At 38.4% G+C, this 18,444-nt stretch overlaps 1 protein-coding gene and 1 long non-coding RNA gene across 5 annotated transcripts in view; one reads left to right on the forward strand and one right to left on the reverse strand.

The window, feature by feature from the left end:
- Nucleotides 1-17,732, forward strand: part of LOC108646150 — a 23,933-nt gene extending 6,201 nt beyond the window's left edge. Inside the window, exons 2-4 of the long non-coding RNA XR_001924170.2 lie at nucleotides 11,029-11,085; nucleotides 12,147-12,258; nucleotides 16,216-17,732. This is a non-coding gene — a long non-coding RNA (uncharacterized LOC108646150). The remainder of the gene's footprint in view (nucleotides 1-11,028; nucleotides 11,086-12,146; nucleotides 12,259-16,215) is intronic.
- Nucleotides 1-18,444, reverse strand: part of acsl6 (acyl-CoA synthetase long chain family member 6) — a 100,872-nt gene that overhangs the window by 2,074 nt on the left and 80,354 nt on the right. For 2 of the 4 annotated variants that reach the window (XM_012959215.3, NM_001078862.1), the window contains 12 exon segments: nucleotides 17,301-17,352; nucleotides 15,712-15,785; nucleotides 13,627-13,704; nucleotides 12,109-12,243; nucleotides 11,202-11,336; nucleotides 7,522-7,617; nucleotides 7,328-7,400; nucleotides 6,174-6,262; nucleotides 3,226-3,342; nucleotides 2,597-2,740; nucleotides 341-442; nucleotides 184-255 (listed from right to left, as the gene is read on the reverse strand). In XM_012959215.3, coding sequence (XP_012814669.1) covers nucleotides 184-255; nucleotides 341-442; nucleotides 2,597-2,740; nucleotides 3,226-3,342; nucleotides 6,174-6,262; nucleotides 7,328-7,400; nucleotides 7,522-7,617; nucleotides 11,202-11,336; nucleotides 12,109-12,243; nucleotides 13,627-13,704; nucleotides 15,712-15,785; nucleotides 17,301-17,352 — 1,167 coding nt within the window. 4 annotated transcript variants of the gene reach the window in all.

Raw genomic sequence — 18,444 nt, forward strand, 5'->3', positions numbered from 1 at the left:
CGGAAATCCATTATCCAGAAATCTTTGAAACCCCATGCATTCTTGCTAACAGATCAGAAAATATCAGAAAAATAAACATCTATGAATATTTATTTAATATAGAGAAACATTTCTATACTTCTACTACATTTTAAATTGCAATACTCTGCCATATGTCTATATCATACATCCATATTACTTTACCTGTTCAAATGAATGCAGCCCACTCTCTTTTCCTAATCTCAACAGATCCTCCATTATTGCTTTTTTGAGGTCCTGTAAAAAAAAATAGCCTTTATAAATTTTTAGGTTTCATGCTTTACTTTTGTATGCATATTCCTTATGCTGATCATTTACATACCAAATTGTTACAGAGCTCCATAAAAGATTCATCAAATCCTTTCTTCTTTGCCCATGCTGGCATCACTTCTGCATCAGGCACAACTATGCCCACCAAGAAGGCCTATATGAAGCATTAACATAGGTTAAAGATATATTTTTGGGATTTAATTCAGAATAGTATAATTCCTAGAAACACTGATGGTCAGGGAACAGAAAAGGCTTATTAGTAGCTCATTTTACTCGGAGAACCCGTATTGCACCCTTTAAAGGGAGTCTTTTTAAACCTATCTTTTTGGAAAGGCTTTCTTCTCCTATAAGCAGCTGCTAGGTTGTTGGCAACTTTTCAGAGAGCACTAAAGGTAAAAAAAGTCATTGCAGGTGGCCCTTGGAGGCATAATTTTATGGCATGACCTTGATTGTGTTGGGTAGCAACCTAAAAATGTGGCACAAGCAGTGGTGTAACTACAGAGGAAGCAGACAATGTGGTTGGGGGCCCAGTAAGGCCATAATTATCATTTTTAATATGTGTCCATAGCAATGTTTTGAGGCCCTAAACTGAATTTGCCCAATAACATCTAGTTACACCACTGGGCAAAAGTCATGGCCAAGAACCCATGGAGCAACTAAACATGGTAACTGGAATTTTAGTTTACCTCTGTGCTTCATGAAGGATGCAGTTTTTGTATTCAGCCATGGCACTGACCCCTGATAGGGAATGTACCTTTATTTAAATAAAAAATCACTCAAAAGCCACTTAAAAAAGGAAAATTAAAGCTGTCTAACTTTGTCTCTTGTAAAGTATGCACAAAAAAGCACCTATTAAAGCACCAAATATATACAGAGAGATATTTTAAGCAATGTATCTGGAAATCTGAAGAATAATCAGAGTAAACTCCAGCCCACACAAGAAACTAAAGGTGGCCATACAGCTTCAGATCCACTCACTCACCTACGGGTGGGCGATATCGGGCGAATCCCTGGGGCCAAACGATTGAATTAAAACAACGGGTACAGGAGAAGTCAGATCAGGGACCGCATCAACGAGCCCATGCGGTCCCCGATCCGACTAAATCCAAGGGACCGATATCGGCAGCTACAATCGGCCCGTGTATGGCCACCTTAACAAAGATCATAGGTCATTATTGCTGGGGTTTCATATGAGGACTCCCTATACTAGAGATTACTACTTTTTACTATTTTTGTAACTCTCTCCTATAATAAAAAATGTCCCTAGTCAGATTTTATAAGCCTACAAATTTATTTTTCCTCCTTTTATTGCATTTGCTGATTGCAGTGGGAGGGAACAGGTGTAAAATCATTGAAGAAACTATGGGCTTCTAAAAATAATTTTTAATTTAAAATTAAGTATTTTAAAAGCAAGATCTATTTATTTACCTGCTGTCATATTATTTCTCCTTTGACTCTAGTTATAGAATAATTAGTGAAGCTTCCTTAAGTAATAGTAAATGTGATGATGATTCATTTATGATAATGATAAACAGGGTGCAATATGAGATATTTATATGGAATATATATATATTTATATATATATGTGGAAATGACAACAAAGAATTTTTTTTGTGATATTGGTGAGTAATACACTGCCCTAGTCAGGAAGAACTCCTTTAAATAAGGAGCAGGGCAAGGTTTTGTGAAACAAGTTCATCCATGAACTTCTCTAACACAGTCACTATTATGTTTGTAAATTCCAACAAAAATGGAAGGACTACTTTCTACACAATTAAACGAAAAGGAAAGTCATTTTGGCATTTTACTGCCAATAGATTTGCTACATTAGTGACACCTAGAACAGTATATTTATTCTGCAGAAAGCTGTACCATACCTGAGTAAAGAGCCCTAGAAGCTGTCTCTGCTTGCTTAAGATTGCAGCTGTCATTTTAGCTTGGTCTTCATAGCTTCCTGCTGTATAGCTCTAGCTGTTATAGCTCAAATCACACATTCCTAAGGGAGGGGGGAGTGAGTTCTTAGGATTCTTGGTGAGGGTGGAGCAGGAGAGAACGGAGCAGTCTCTGGCCCCCTGAGAGAGGAAGTCAGATACCCCAACAACTTGTTTACAAAAAAGGAGACAAGAGATCCTGTGTTTCTTTTGATAGAGGTGAGTGCTTCTGGCTGTATTTACATAGACCTTTCTGATAAAGCTTACTTAGTTTTTACCTTTCCTTCTCCTTTAACATATTACTGCTTTTAACGTTCCTGACATTTTTGATTGTAGCATTGGCCATTAAAGACATTGTTACAGTAGCCCACACTTACCTGTAAACTATCTCCATGGACATAAATCTGTGATACAGGCTCGCTACGAATGTAAATGTTCTCAATTTTCTCTGGAGCAATGTACTCTCCTTGAGCTAGCTTAAATATATGTTTTTTCCGGTCAATAATTTTAAGAGTCCCACTCTGTTTGAAACACAAAGAAACAGTTTTTGTAGCAAACATTAATGTATGTGAAATTCCGCAGAGGTCCTCAGCCTTTAGGCACTTTAAGCAGCACACATTTTTCTCATATTCTTCCAGCAGCACATGCATGTCTTTCTTAATTCACTTACAGATCCATTAATGTTCCTGAAAGGATATCTTTGAAATGGTCCTTTGAAAGGGTTCAATTAGCTATGCCATTTTATATTATTTCATGCCTATCTATGGAGAACACAAGCCCAACTAGTAAATATAAAGTAATACAATTTCTCTCTATCACTTAACATCCCAACAACTATTAAATGAAAGTTACCAAAAGGCAATTTAAAAAGTTGTTTATTATGTCTAAGAAGATTTATTTTTAATTCCACACAATTCAACAAGCTGCTTGACCAAAGTCAAGATAGAAATTACTATACTCAAAAGGAAAATGATGATAATATAATTTGGTACAAATTAACACCTACTGGTAACCATTTCCCAACATCTCCAGTGTAAAGCCAGCCCTCCTCATCCAATGCTTCAGCTGTTTTCACTTTGTCTTTAAGGTAGCCTTTGAAGACATTGGGTCCTTTAACACATATCTGAAATAAGCATAGTATTATTTAAATGAATAGACATGATCTTGTTTTTAATTTCATTTCAGGCACATGTCTCTACTGTTGCAAGCACCCATTGTAAAACCTTACAGAGTCTGATATCAGTATGTTATTGTTATTATTAACGTATTCATTAAGTGCCAATATATTGCTGTACAGTAGAGGGGTGTATACATCAAACACAGATTACAGATTAAATACTGACTGATACACCAACAAAGTATAAGGGATATTAGACACAAGGTGTGGGGATATGCAAGATCAGGAGTCAGTGAGAGCTGTGTCACAAATTGATGCACTTAGTAGCTTCCAATGGCTTATAGTGTATCACAGGGTCGGACTGGGGGGTGCAGGTGCCCCCGCCTGCCGCGTTTTCTTACCCCTCCCCCCGCAGGGTCCCTCACCCAACATCGGGCAGTGGGATCGTTGGCAAGGGTCAGGTCTGGGCCGCTGGGGCTCACCGGGATTTTTCTTGGTGTCCCGGCGACCCAGTCCGACCCTGGTGTATCATAATACACCTGGATCAGTGAGCATATCATAATAGTACAGGCAAGTTTGGGACCTGGGGTTTTCTGGATAAGGGATCTTTCATAGATTTGAATCTTCATAACAGGTCCCATACCTGTATAATATATCCTATATATATATATATATCTTTTGGATCAGCTAGCAGTTAGGCAGGTTTTATATAGACATAAAATGATGAACTCAATGGATGTGTTTTCAACCTCAGTTACTGTTTTATAATGTATCATAAAGGAATGCCAAGCTGTATGACAGTATACTAAAGTAGTGTGGGTTAAAAGACTGGTTGAAGGCTGAAAGACTGTATAGGATGTAGCAGAGTTGTAAACTGCTTTAAATGTCAGGGTCTATAGTTTAAATTTTATGATGAAAAGCATCATGAAGTGTATAAACCTCACAGCACTACATAATACGGACAGTCTCTGGAAGATTTAAAAAATCAGTATCTGTGACAGTATCTGTGACATGAGAAAGTGAATTATTTTGGTGGCATCTTATTTGGCATTTTAGATATATTTTGCAGGTAAAAGTGACATGGTTTATTTAATGACTGGATATGATGTGTGAAGGGCATAATCAAAGATAACTGCAGGCACTGGGCATGGAGTGAGGGTTTAATAGAGGTTGGAGGGCCGAAGGAGCATATTATTACACAAGCAGACAGATTGCAATTCATGGACCTCCAGCTATCTTAATACACTCTTGCTGCACAATCTTGTAAGAAATGCCTAGGACCAAAAGTCTTTTAAATGCATTAAGCACAGTCTTATCACATTAACATTGGTACTTGCTTTAGTACTTATATGCTAGATGTCCTTAAAGAGAGCACCTCAGAGCCAGAACTAGGGGTAGACAGAAGAGGCAGGTGCCTATGGTGCAAAGCTGGGGAGGCGCTAGACACGTACCTCTTGTCTGCCTACCCTTAGTCCAAGTGCTTCCCACTCATGCTCTCTAAGCTGCCCACATCCCTGCACCCCTCTGATGCTTATTCTTCTCTCCGCCCCCACCCCAATGTCATTGTCATGTGAGCGATTGCAATGGGGGGGTGTAGCGAGGTGGTCGGCTGGTTGCCTAGCCGGCATGGCCTGGCATTGGAGCACCTTCCCGGTGCTATATCTATATCCACAAGCTCTTCAATGTAGGCACATCAAACTACCACCATTCATCATCTCAGTGATACCTAATAGAGAGAGGTTTCTCTGTGACTGTCAGGAACTATAGGGATTCGAACCGTGGACAGCATGCGGAACTCTAGGTGCACATGCTTGCTGAGCCACAGGGGGCTCTTTGTGCTATATGGGATCGGTTGCCCTTGTGTCCCTTCTGCTTTTCTACCAGTTTCCCTATCTTTATTGGTCGTCACATGTGTGGCTGCTTTAGTAATTACCGGACTATATAAACCCTCTCCAGACTACACCCAGTGCTTGATCATCGCTCCCGCTTAGCCTGGTCTTGCCACCTCTGATTCCTTCTGATTCCGTGTTCCCTGCTTGTGCCCTGCCTGGTCCCTTTTTTGACTTCCCTGGTTTGACTTCTGCCTGACTCCTGACTTGCTGGAACCCTGCCTGGACTGACCTGTGCCTGATATACGGATGTGCTTGAACTCTGCCTGGACTGACCTCTGCCTGCCTACGGATTTGCCTTTTGCCGGACTCTGTATTTGCTTCATCTCAGGCTTGTACTTTACTTTTACTTTTGTTCTGTTTTGGGCTTTATTAAACTTCCTTGATTATCATACTTGGCTGTCTGGCCCTTAAAGGGAGTTCTGGGGGTTATTACATAAAGGCTCCTACCTGCTGGCCTCTTGCCAGAGGCCAGGCCTGACAGTGACTGCTTGCCAATATTACACTAAAAAAAAAACTAGATATAAGAGTGAAATTATAGTGATGATTAGGTATTCTGAAATATATGAGTGACGGGTGCATCCTATTCTTTGGGTGCAAACTGCAAATGTGCTGTGCCCATTGAGGCAGGAAGGGGACCCTGGAACTACAACCAATTCCAAAGGTGGCGATAGTTCCAGGATTTATTGTGTCAATAGGTGCAAGTGCACTTGATTTGGAACAGGAGGCGGGAAGGAGTGCAAGGTGTGCATTTTATCTCAAGTTTCTTTAATTAGAGATTTTACATGCAACTGACTGTAGGAGCTGCATGTGTCTGTAAATGACCTCCATTTTAACTTTAAACACAAAATGCAGAATGTTGTGTTTCGCATCATAAACCAGCAAAATTATAAATTCAAGGTTAAACCTGTATAAGAATTTTCAAGAATATCAGATCTTGTCACATACCTCTCCTTCTCCTTTTGCTGCAAAGTAGCTCATTTCCACTACATCAACCAGCTTAATATAATTACAAGGTAATGGAGCTCCAACATGCCCTATAAAAAAAAATATCATATGTTAACATATACATATATATGTTTTTTTTTTTGTTTGTTTGTTTTTCCCTGAGGAAGAGCACTGTTAGTGCTCGAAACGTTGGATTTCTTTTCTTAAATAAATTTGTTATTTTTCTGCAAAGTCCTGGTGTGTGCGGCTCACTGTCTTGCGCTATATATATATATATATTATATATATAATTATATATATATTGGGCTGGTTTTCATTACAGTAAATCAGTCCATGGGTGAGTTGTTTAAATGATAACACCGGAGATGATGCCTCAAATTTCTAAATGATGAACGGCCAGTTAATTACTTTGCAATGTGTTAGGGGTTACTGGTCATCCAAGAAAAAGAGAGAGCCACATTTTCACAGTGACACAAAAAATTGTCTTGCAGACATGACTATATTATATAAAAGTTGTTTACCCGCCAAGCTGATCATTTTGGTAGCCCTAAATGCACCGCACAAATACCTTTTGGTTTATTCTAAAAATAATTATTTTTGAGTAGAAGAGTAGTTTTTCCTGCAGCTAAAACAGCAATGGATTGTACCTTTGCTCCACTTTAGGTGAATTTACCCCTGTGATGCAGGAAATCAATGGTAATGTGTCCAGTTATAGAAACAGAAGGAACAAATGTTATAGCTTAGATAAACAATTGTACACAAAAGTGTAAGAAGGAAGTTTGTTAGACTAATATTAGTATAAAATGTGATGCATTCTCTAAGTGACAAGTTACCATCCTAATCATAGTTGTGTGCAAACTTTATTATTTTTTTTTATTAATTATTTTAGACCAAGTGCTGACATATAATTGCCTATAGCAACTGGGCAATATTACAACGTGGGTTAGAAAAATTGCTGGAAATGTGGTTGTTTTGTGTAAAAATTTTAGCTTAAATTGTTTCTAGCTGTCATCTTTACCACAGTTAGAGTTTAGCACAGAGGAATGGCAAGTAAGCTTGTATATTTCAGTCAGCAGGTTTGATACAATATCATGCACATACTTGCACTGAACTGGAGTACTGACAATACATTCGTATTCTTTGTAAACACTAACCAGATGTCCAGTCCCCTGGTGTAGTGAAAGTGCATCCAGCTGTGCATTCTGTTTGTCCATAACCTTCATACACCTATTTTGAGAAGGATGAAAGTTGGCAACATTACGTACAGTATACAGTAGCTTTTCGAAGTGTTTACTCACTGGCACAATGTTAACATGTTGTTTTAAAGCTTGCAAAAGTTACAATGTACCTGGCATCCAAGAGCGGCACGTAGGAACCCCAGTACTGTGGGAGAGGCAGGAGCGGCTCCTGTAACAATCATCCTAAGGCGTCCTCCAAGACTTGCCTGGTTAAAGGAGATGTAATGCAAGAAAAAAATGTGAATAATGTACAGGTATCGGATCTATTATCCAGAATGCTTGGGGCCTGGGGTTTTCCAGATAAGGGATCTTCCCGTAATTGAGATTGCCATACCTTTAGTCTGCTAAAATGGATTGTTAGCTTGGTTAGTATCAAGGTACAGTTTTATAATTACAAACTGTAAGGAAATTATTATTTACTTATAATAGGCTCTATCAGAGATAGCCTTTCCGTAACACACTGCTTTCTGAATAATGGATTTCCAGATATGGGATCCCATACCTTTAGTTAATAATGTGACTTGCACTAAGGGCAATGGCACTCAGGGAGCCCTTCACTTACCTTTGGCAACAAATCCCCCTGCGTGTGATTGCCCTAAAAATGTTAAAGGCTGGATGGCAGTGAGATGTTATTATCTTACTTTGTATTTATTAATTATATATTGTATTGGCCCCTGTTTGTTCTATTAATTTATTGTTTTACTGCACAGTGCTACATATGCAAGTAGCTCTATAAAAATAAAAATATACATATATATCATCATGTTGCAGTTATTATTTCATATGCTGTTGGATATATATCAACCATGGTTTAAAGTATCCAGGCATGTTTATTAGATTCCAGCTGGAGTATTCTGTTTCATATGTATTGTTTTATGTTAGATATACAGTAGTTGTTTATATCATTGTATACAAAACATAGAATTTACATAGGGTTTGAGTCTTTTAAGATGAATATATTTTCCTTTCATAGGAATTAAGGTGGCCATACACGAGGCGATTTCGCTCGTTGTGCGATGAACGATTATATCGACAAACGATCGTATGGCGATCGAGTTCCCATACGATATGCCATCCACGGGCAACGATAATTCGGGAAAGATTTTGTCGCATCATTATCGTAAAATACCTACGATCGTACATCTACGTACGATCGATGTCGTTGCTGGCAATCGTGACATGCGCAGAGAACAATCGTTGAAAGACAAATGTCTGACACTCACACCAACTGGCAGATTTTATCGTTAAACGACCAAAATTTTTAAACCTGGCCGATCGATTTTGGGGACGATAATGTCGGCTCGTTTAGTGGGCCGACGATCGTTCGTACACCACCAACTATACGATAACTTAACGATAGCATCGGATCGTTCGGGAATCGGTCGTTTGTAAGTAAAAAATCGGTCCGTGTATGGCCACCTTAAGCCTCCTGTAACAGATATAGACAAGGGAACAGCCTTTGATACTGGCTATTGTTAAAATTCATTACATGACAGTTCTTCAAGGAGTCAATGTGTGCAGTCATAATACTACATATAAGGATGTGCTGATATGCAGTAATACCCATAGGTGGGTGACTCCTAAAAATACAATATAATCTTCAACTAGAGAATGGGTGGGTTTAAGTGGAATAGGATCTATCTTAAAACTATAAAACAAGCCTAATTTCAGTTGAGAGAGTAAGAGAGACTCTCAGGAGAGGAGAGAAGACAGGAAGGAACAATACAGCTTCAGACCCCATCAACATCAGGGACACACAAGATGATAGGCCAGGCAAGTTAGAATATTCCATTGACGCATAAAGGAATTAAAATACTTTTTCTTGAGAAAACTTATGCTTACTTGTGGATTTTGAGGGTTTCTGGAGAGCAACTTCCCTTAACTTGGTAATCTTCCAGATATAATAATCTAACACATTTACAACAACTTCCATATTTATGAATTACAACCATATAAAAAACAAACTTCAACCCCTTGCACTTAATGCATGCATTTGTGAGAAACATGCAAGGGCTAGGTCAACTTTTGTGAGCAAAGAATTAGTTTAGCATTATTAATGCACCTTGTTTTAATATATAATATATATTATTGTATTAAATGGCATGGGGATCCAGTCTGAGTAGAATAAGGACCCATTTTGGGGCCCCAGCCCATAGGTTGTAATTTAATGAACTAGTTGCTACTTTGACAGACAGAAGCAAACATTTATATACCCCAAAACTACATATACAGTATATTACACTGCATATGCTTTATATTTATATGTAATGACAGACTACTGTACAGACATTTATATAGAGTACACAAAATTTCCCTCTACAATCCATAACCAAAAACTCTAGCATCATCCATAAAATAGGTTTTTATTCATGATAGACACAATTGGTGGTGTGAGGCTGCCGGCTAGCAGACACAAAAAAACCCCACATGTTTTTTAAAAAGACAGTTTAGCCTGATTTCAGTTGCAGTCACCATGTTATCATTTTGAGAAGAGGATGCTAATTTCTTATCATTTAGTTCCCTCAGCTGCAGTTTGTGGTGAGATAATGAATGTACTGCCCAACACTGTCTGCCTTTATTGCTTACAATACATGGTTTTATCAGTTCTTAGCAGGCCTTGCCTCAGAGTGGTGTTGTATGTTGTACTTCAGAGGCCTAGCTGTTAAATCTGCCGACTTAGAAATTAAAAGAGAAACAGACCTTACTTGGTAAATGGAACAGTAACACCAAAAAAATGAACGTTTTTTGTAAAGTAAATAAAATATTATGCACTGTTTCCCTGCATTGGTAAAATGTGTGTGTTTGCTGCAGCAGCACAACTATAGTTTATATAAATAAGCTGATGTGTAGCCACGGGGGCAGCCATTCAAGCTGGTAAAAATGAGATAGCAGATAACAGATACAGATGTACTAACACTGTAGTTTATGGAAAAACTAAAGTATGATATTTTTCATTAAAGGGGGTTATTTAGCTGAGAATTGACTTTTAGCATGTTGTAAAAAGTGATATTCTGAGACAATATGCAGTTGCCAGTCTTCTGTTGTAAATTGTAAATAACGGAATTATTTGCCTTTCTGTTCTTTCTCTGTATTGTTAATGGGGTCAGCAGACTTTTCCATCTCACTTTCCAGTTATTCATTCAAACTGCCTGCTTGCTAGGTTAAGTTAAATACTCATAAATACTTATTGCTAATTATCTTCTTTTCCTGCCTGGATCATACTAAAGTCTAATTCTATAGTGAGCTACTCCATTTTCCTCACCCCTTAGTGCAGCGTTTCTTGATTATTGCTGACCATCATAACCGATAATTGCCTTTAATGAATTATGACCTTATAGAACAATCACTCATTGGAAATGGCAACCACCTAAGTAATATATAGGCCTCTGGTGGTAAACAACGATCCAGTGGCAGCTGTCCTTGGCTGGGGTCCTCTAGGGCCTGGGCCAACGAGGAGATCTTCTGCAGCCAAACATGGCCATGTATTGATTTTGGAGCAAAAGCTGCAAGTGAGTGTGTTTTGTTGCTAGTCTTTTGTTGCCCCTTACAGCATGACATTCTAGGAAGTTACCTTTCTGCTCTAACAACAATTTCCATTTGCTGTTTTTTGCTCACAGAATCTTCTCTTATGCACCAATACCCTCCTTCCATGTTGAGGATCACGGGGGAGACAGGTATGGAAATAACTGATAGTCAGCTGTATCCTGGATAATACTTCTTCTCCTGTTCTCAGCAAATGCATATCCAGTTTTTTGGAAAGCATTAATTAATTTCATTTTCTACCTCATACCTGCACTTTATTGAAAAGTAGTCTGTCCCATAGACTGTTATTTCGGATCACACCTCTTCGCACTTCAGCTTCCTTTCGCTTAGCAGCAAATTCGAGAATCCAACGCTTAATGGATGTGTCAGCTTGGCTAAAGATCTGTTACCAAATGAAAGGGGGAGAGTAACTTATGTGTGAATACAAACTCATACTTACACATACACAATTACACATATTCACATGTGACAGATATTTCCTAAGTGGCTTAAGGTGGCCATACGGGTCGCAGGAAAGAACATTCAGGGCTGAGGTATGGAGGTAGAAACAATAGGGATTCTACCCTTGCCTTTGCCTTTGCTCAGGCGACTGATCAAAATTCTCTGTCCTGTCCGATCAACTAGACGACCAATATCCAAGGCTTTTGCGATATCAGTCACCTCATCATCCCACCATACATACCCTAATTATTTCCAAAACCTTGTTTTGTATGATAATAACAGTGCAAGTATGGGCAACTTTACAAGTAAACTGCGATGGCCAATATGTAAAGAGAAAAAATGCTGGGAATTATAGATGAAAGTGAATGAGGGATGACAGAGTTAACCCTAAACAAAACCACTGCATGGTGTCTTTTGTTTTAACAGAGCACAGATGACAATGTGTATGATTGTAACTGAAGCATTCTGTATTTTATTGCAGGGACAGTATTTTAGCCGGCTAAAAAATACAAGGTGGACTTACATTGTGTACGTTGCAAGAGATGGCGACTATTGCCATTGTAGTAAAAAATATTAGAATGTACACCAGCAGGATATCATCCGTTTCTGATGATCATATTGGATATCACATTCTGCATCACTATATATTTAAGCATTATGTAAGCATTAGTCAAAGTGCACAAGTAAAATATTCCGCTAAATCAGAAACTTACTTTGTCATACATTCTGTTTAATAATCGCGGTACAACAGGGAATATTGTTGGCCTCAATGTCTTCATGTCATCAGACAATAGGCGAATGTCACCTTGGAAGAATCCAATCCTTCCTCCATGACAGTAAACCACTGACTGTAGAAAGAAGAGGTAAGAAACAGTGAATATGGACTGTTCTTATTTTGTAAACTTGTGGACTGAAAAATCTCTTTTCCCATGATGTAATTATAGAACCGCAAATGCCTCTGGAATATGTGGAATAAATTCTTGCTGGTTTAGGAATGGGCTATACCATAGTGCCTGTGCCCAAAACCAAGTTTTGCCATAGTAAGCCAAAGACAAGGGGGAAGTAGTGGTCAGCATTGCAGGTATTCTTTGAGTTTATTTTAGGGGAATAACTCTATCCCTATCTGTAGTCCAGGGGACAATGTATACCATATGATTTTTGTTCCAATCATTATATTCCCTAAAATATCTTCTGCATCTACCTTGTAACTTTAGTCAAAAGATATGTGGAGGTACTGGCAACCCAGGGCATGCTCACAAAAATGGTGTATCCTCTGGCAGTTTGGGCCATTGGAGTAATATGTTCAATATGGAGCAGCCTGTCAGAAGTAACAATACACATACTGTGTGTACTCTCATGAGAAATATCTGGATGGGCAAACTGTTTGCTAAAAGGACTAGTATTCTTTGTTACAGAGCAAAAGAGAATCAAACCAGCAAAATGTAAAATATTTTTTTTTAATAATAATAATCTAGGAAATATTGCCAGAATCTTCTTTTCCAGTAATCACACTGGAATGAATATTAAGAGACATAGGGGCACATTTACTAACCCACGAACGGGCCGAATGCGTCCGATTGTGTTTTTTTCGTAATGATCGGTATTTGGCGATTTTTCGGAAAATTATCGCAACTTTTTCGTTGCCATTCCGAATGTTGCGCAAAATCTGCCGATTTTTTCGTAGCGTTAAAACTTGCGCGAAAAGTCGCGCCTTTTTCATAGCCATTCCGAAAGTTGCGCAAAATGTTGCGATATTTTCGTAGCGTTCGGATTCATTCAAGCTTCAGTATGGTGACTTTTCTTGGGCCAGGTTGGAGCTGCAGGGTGACATTGAGTCCTATGGGAGGCTTCCAAAATCATGCTAAGTCTGAAAGTTTCGCCCGCCGCTTACGAGCGCTCAATACGAAAAAGTCGCAACAAGATACGAGCGAATCGTAATGGCTACGAAAAACTCACGTTTTTTCGCGCAAATCGTATTGGTAACGAAAAAGTCGCAACAATTTCCGAAAAGTCGCGCAGAAGAAATAGCAAAAAATACGAAAAAGTCGCAAAATGTTCGTTTTCCAATCGGAATTTTTCCAATTCGGATTCGAATTTGTGTCTTAGTAAATCAGCCCCTTAGTGTTAGGCTGGGGTTTAGCTTAATAATCATTTCAATGAAAGAAGGACTAAAGATGTCAGTATAACTGGCGTCCTGGTGAGAAACACCATATTCCAGTATAAGACCTTACCTGCACCATCCTCTCAAACATGTGTGCTAAGGGCAAATAGGAAATGTGTACATCCTCACATGTTGGGGACCACTGACTCTGGAAAGAAAAAAAAACACAGGCAGCCCAACAAGGCCAAGTCAGACCAGGCAAGCTGCTTACCTGTATAACTCTTTCAAACATGTGAGCCAGAGGTAAGAAGGAGATGAGCACATCGTCCTGTGTCGGAAAGATCACTTTCTGCAGGTGAAGGGCGTGGGAGACAGAAAAGGAGAGAAACACTGACAGGAAGACAACAAGAAAGTCATAAAACAATAAAGAAGAAAAACAGCAACTAGGGAAGCAAAAGGGGGGTAAGGTTTGTCATAAAAGAAAGGCCGAAGAAAGAGGGCAGCATACAAAGTACTGTGTTAGGGCACAAGATCAGAAGCTAAGGTTAGTTGCAAAGAACAGTAAACAGAAGGGGGCCATACATACAAAGCACCAAGAGATGGTGTTCAGCAGTACAGAGTACAGGTGGAGCACACATCTTTCACAAATCGCAACGCCCTTCTTGCCTCTGGATGAATGGGGAGTGAGTGTGTTTGCTCCATCTGTAACTGCTTAGTGATGTGCTTATGCCAAAATATCTTGCGTTCTAACCAATGACCAGGTATGTTTAAAGGACAGCAACACTTTACACCATATCTAAGGCATGTTGTAATAACCAGGAAAGTTGACCTTAAGGTAAATATTGATGGTACTCTTTTACAGTAAGAAAAGGACAGCCATTTTGTGTTTACTTTTCTACAAACTAAGCCTAAGCAGCATATTAATAAGTCATATAAATAAATGCTTCACCACATATCACATACACTTGCCATGTAATGCCAGGTATAAATTGCATGTAATTATAATGATGCCTTCTATATTTTAGCAAACATGTACAAACTTGTAGCTTGAAAATAGTTGAGTAAAAACTGATGAACCACTTCTTAGCAAATCATTTTACACCACTTTTTGCCTGAGCTTGTCCAATGAATAACATCAGGAGATATTAATAATGGTCTTCATGTAAGTGTTAATCTGCAGTACAGCTTTTAACTTTGAGTATATATATACCTATATAAATTATATAATGTATTCTGCCTTATACAACAGCTACCATCAGACATTAGTTGCACATGATTCCCAAAGTCAGGTAAGAACGAGTAATTTAAACACAATTAGAATATAGCAGATAATGGGATGTAGTAATACGCCTCTAAAACAAGGCAACAGAGAAAATGTATGGGGAGTGTACAGTATTGTATACTATTACAGATGTGCGTAGGCTCTTTGTGCTTTAGTTGCACTTTAGTTATATTGGTAGTTTGCTGTTTGAGATAAAGCGGAATTCCTTGGACCCACGTCTTAAAATTTACCATTTTACTACTTTACAAGAGTTGAACTGTTGGCTGCTTAGACTGAGTTGGCTAAAAATGAGATCACTTTTTAGTAGCAACTACATTTACAAATAACTTTAAAACCATTCATTTTTTTTTTAATTGTATATTGCAGAGTTGCATAGAATTATATTTTTTCTCATTAGGCTTACATCCCCCTAAGCTGGCCAAACATGGAAATATCCACTCTTTGGGGATTTGTTTTTTCCAGTTTTGTCCCCCAATGATTGGATCACATAGGCACTTTATGCAGATCAATAAGACATTACCTTTTTTGATCTATAGCTAACTGAAGTCCCGTTAGATATCAGCCAGGGAGGACATTATTTTAGCCCCATACACAAGCCAAAAAGCTACCGACTTGACCAGAAGTTGTAGTCAATGACAACCCATGCATGGCCAGCTTTAGGGTCTAGGCAAACTTTTTATCTTTACTTTATCTTAAAATTGTCCTTGTAACGTGATCCTACAATTTAAATTTAGGTTTTAATTTAACAACTGAAAATCCCTACCTTTTTCAATAAAGCTATTGATCATTTTGCAGTTGTATGAACATTTTAGGTGCAAAAATAAGTAACCTAGTATCCTGAAAGAAGCCGATAACTAACAGATGGGCCCAAAAACGCAAATACTTGTAGGCCCAAACAGAATAATGCATTACATCCCATTCCCGTGTATTCACCTCGGTTACTTTCAAAAAACCAGAAAAATCCGCCACAACATTCCCGTGAGTGAGCATCGCACCTTTGGGATTCCCTGAAACAGAAACAGGCAAAGTAAACATCGCATAAAAGCCTTTACAGCAGAGCTTAGGTGCATTATTTACTAAAATATGGAAATTTTGAACATCTGCTCTGTTTGTCCGTCTATAATAGAGATGAAGAACTATATTATAACTGCAGCTAATAAGCTTTCATTTGCTAGGAAAAAAACTAATGTCTTAAGAGAAATATCAGCAAAGATATGGTAAATTTGGTAAATTCAAAATGAGTGAAAATGAGTTATTTCTATCTGTGACATTTCTGGGTTTGATTGCAGAAGAACATTATTTGCCAGAATGTATCCTGCTGTTGCATGAGGAATAATGGTGTAATGACATTATTTATGGATTGGGCTAGGGCCCCTAAAACATTGACACTGTTGTGTACAATGCAATTCTTGACTTGCTTCCTACATTTATCAACAGCTTGGTGAAGGCTCTTTCCCGCATCACAACATACCCCCATGCACTAAGTGAGGTTTGTGCAGAATGGCTTTGCTATGATGGATGTGGAAGAACTTGCCTGCCTGCAAAGAAATCTGCCCTCAGCCCAACTGGAACACCAAATGTGAGCCAGGTCTGATTCCCGACATCAGTGCCCAACCTTGTTAATATCTTGCAGCAGAATGGAAGGAAATCCCACCAACAATTTTACAATACTGGCCTTTAGGTTGGGGGGCAGGCAGTGGCATCACTTGGGGTGGAGAAATGGGCAGACTAGGCAGGGAAATAGGTGTATGAGGCAGAGCTGAATGGATTGGGGAAATGGGCAGGTGACTGGGGGAAATAGGCAGGGCAGAGGCTTACTTTATTATTTAAGGTGATCAGAGACTGACACAGAACACTGTAAATTGTGCCTCAAAGCATTATGTGTAAGAGGAGTAATATCTATTAATATGGCAGTTTAATAAGATTCATTAATTGTTAATGGTAACTTATTATGCAACAACAAAAAAGCTGCTGGTTCAGTATTCATTCTGGAGGAAAAGCACTATTTATTAGGTTTATGAAGAGAATTAGGTTAGGTGTAATATTCTCATCAACCACTTGGTGACAGTGCAGATCATGTTTTTCAATCTTGGGTATTTATTATTTGTAGATAAATGATAAAACACATTTTGGGAGAATCAAGCTTGTTATCATCAAGGGGCCATTATATTTATAAAAACAAAAACAGACATTTAAAACAAAATTTAAAAAAATTGTGAAGCCTTTACTTTTTTGCACTTTTATCAATATCCTCTCCCTATGTTTCCAAGGTGACTGTCAAACACAGCTTGAATGTTATTTTTTTGCAATTGTCATTTGCCTAGACACATGATACAAAGCTAAGCCAAAGCTGTGGGTGGAACAGAGCAGAAAAGCTAAAGCATCAAACACACAAGATTCCAATTATTTACGCAATTCCCTAGGGTGTTAGAAAGGCTACAGCCCCATCTATCAGGCAGCTGCAGGTCTTGATGTTCACCTTGGGCCAAAGGTATAAGCATTTCTAGTAATAAAGTACTTACCTGTGGTTCCACTGGTAAAACACACAATAGAGAGATCCTCTGGTGTGGGGGGCTATAACAGAAAACAATGAGGTTATTCTAGAAATCTGTGGAACTTGGAGAATGCCAGTTTGCTCAGATAAAGAGATGCACATATACACTCAAAACAAGTCCTAGAACAAATAATGCCTTGTTATGTGCCCAGATGCTACACAGTGTTGATAAATTACCCCACAGACCTTAATACGTTGCTGGAAATGTGACTCATAAACAGTCAAAGTATAAAAAAAAATTGTCTTCATAATATAAAAATAGCAAATCTTTGTGCCAAACCCATTGAAGCAAGAAGCTCATGAACAATTTAATAGTGTTTTTTCAAGAGCATTGAAATCAAAGAGAAGCACATTTAATGGGCACAGCTAATAAATAATGCATGCCTACTAAATATCAACATTTTTGGACCCACGTTGTCATTACTATTTATTTAATGTTGTGGTTGTTGTTCAAGTTACTGAGTTACTGCCACTTGATATTTTTCTTTCTGTCTAATTGTTGCTGCTGGTCTTGCAACAGTCTCAAAGAAGATTAACAGAAAGGTTTAGTAAGATATTTTACTACACAATATTACCCTTTATCACGTGTAGCATACACCAGAACTGCCCCAACATTTAAGACTTATTCCCATCCCCCAATAATGCAGCATTGTAATGAGATTGGCCAGTACTTTGTATCAAGGGAATATGCAAGATACTTACAGAAAGTGTAATTCCAGCTAATAAGGCCAGGTAGAGAACAACTGTTAGTCTGGTTAACAAACTAATGGTCTTTTCTCAGTTATAGTGTATAAAAGGTATACAGTGTAAATGGCAAACAAAAAATGAGAGTATAATTTGGGCCATTCAGTAAGAGACTGGCCATTGAAGTTGCACATAGTGAAGGTAAGATGCCTTGTACAGGTGCTGATTTTTTAACCCTTTGTTTTTAACCTTTCTTATGATTTAAAGTTGTCTTATTTGTATTGCCACTGGAATCCCACTTATCTGTTAGAATCATGGTGCAATTAAACTGAGTTCCCTTTTGGAGCCCTTGCTCTCTGCTGGTTGTTTGTAGATTTAACTCCGGTGCACATCTCCCTTCAATTTAGTTTCTATCAGAGTGTGGTGCA

This window comes from Xenopus tropicalis, chromosome 3 (genome assembly GCF_000004195.4).
Source record: "Xenopus tropicalis strain Nigerian chromosome 3, UCB_Xtro_10.0, whole genome shotgun sequence".
Classification (NCBI taxonomy): domain Eukaryota; kingdom Metazoa; phylum Chordata; class Amphibia; order Anura; family Pipidae; genus Xenopus; species Xenopus tropicalis.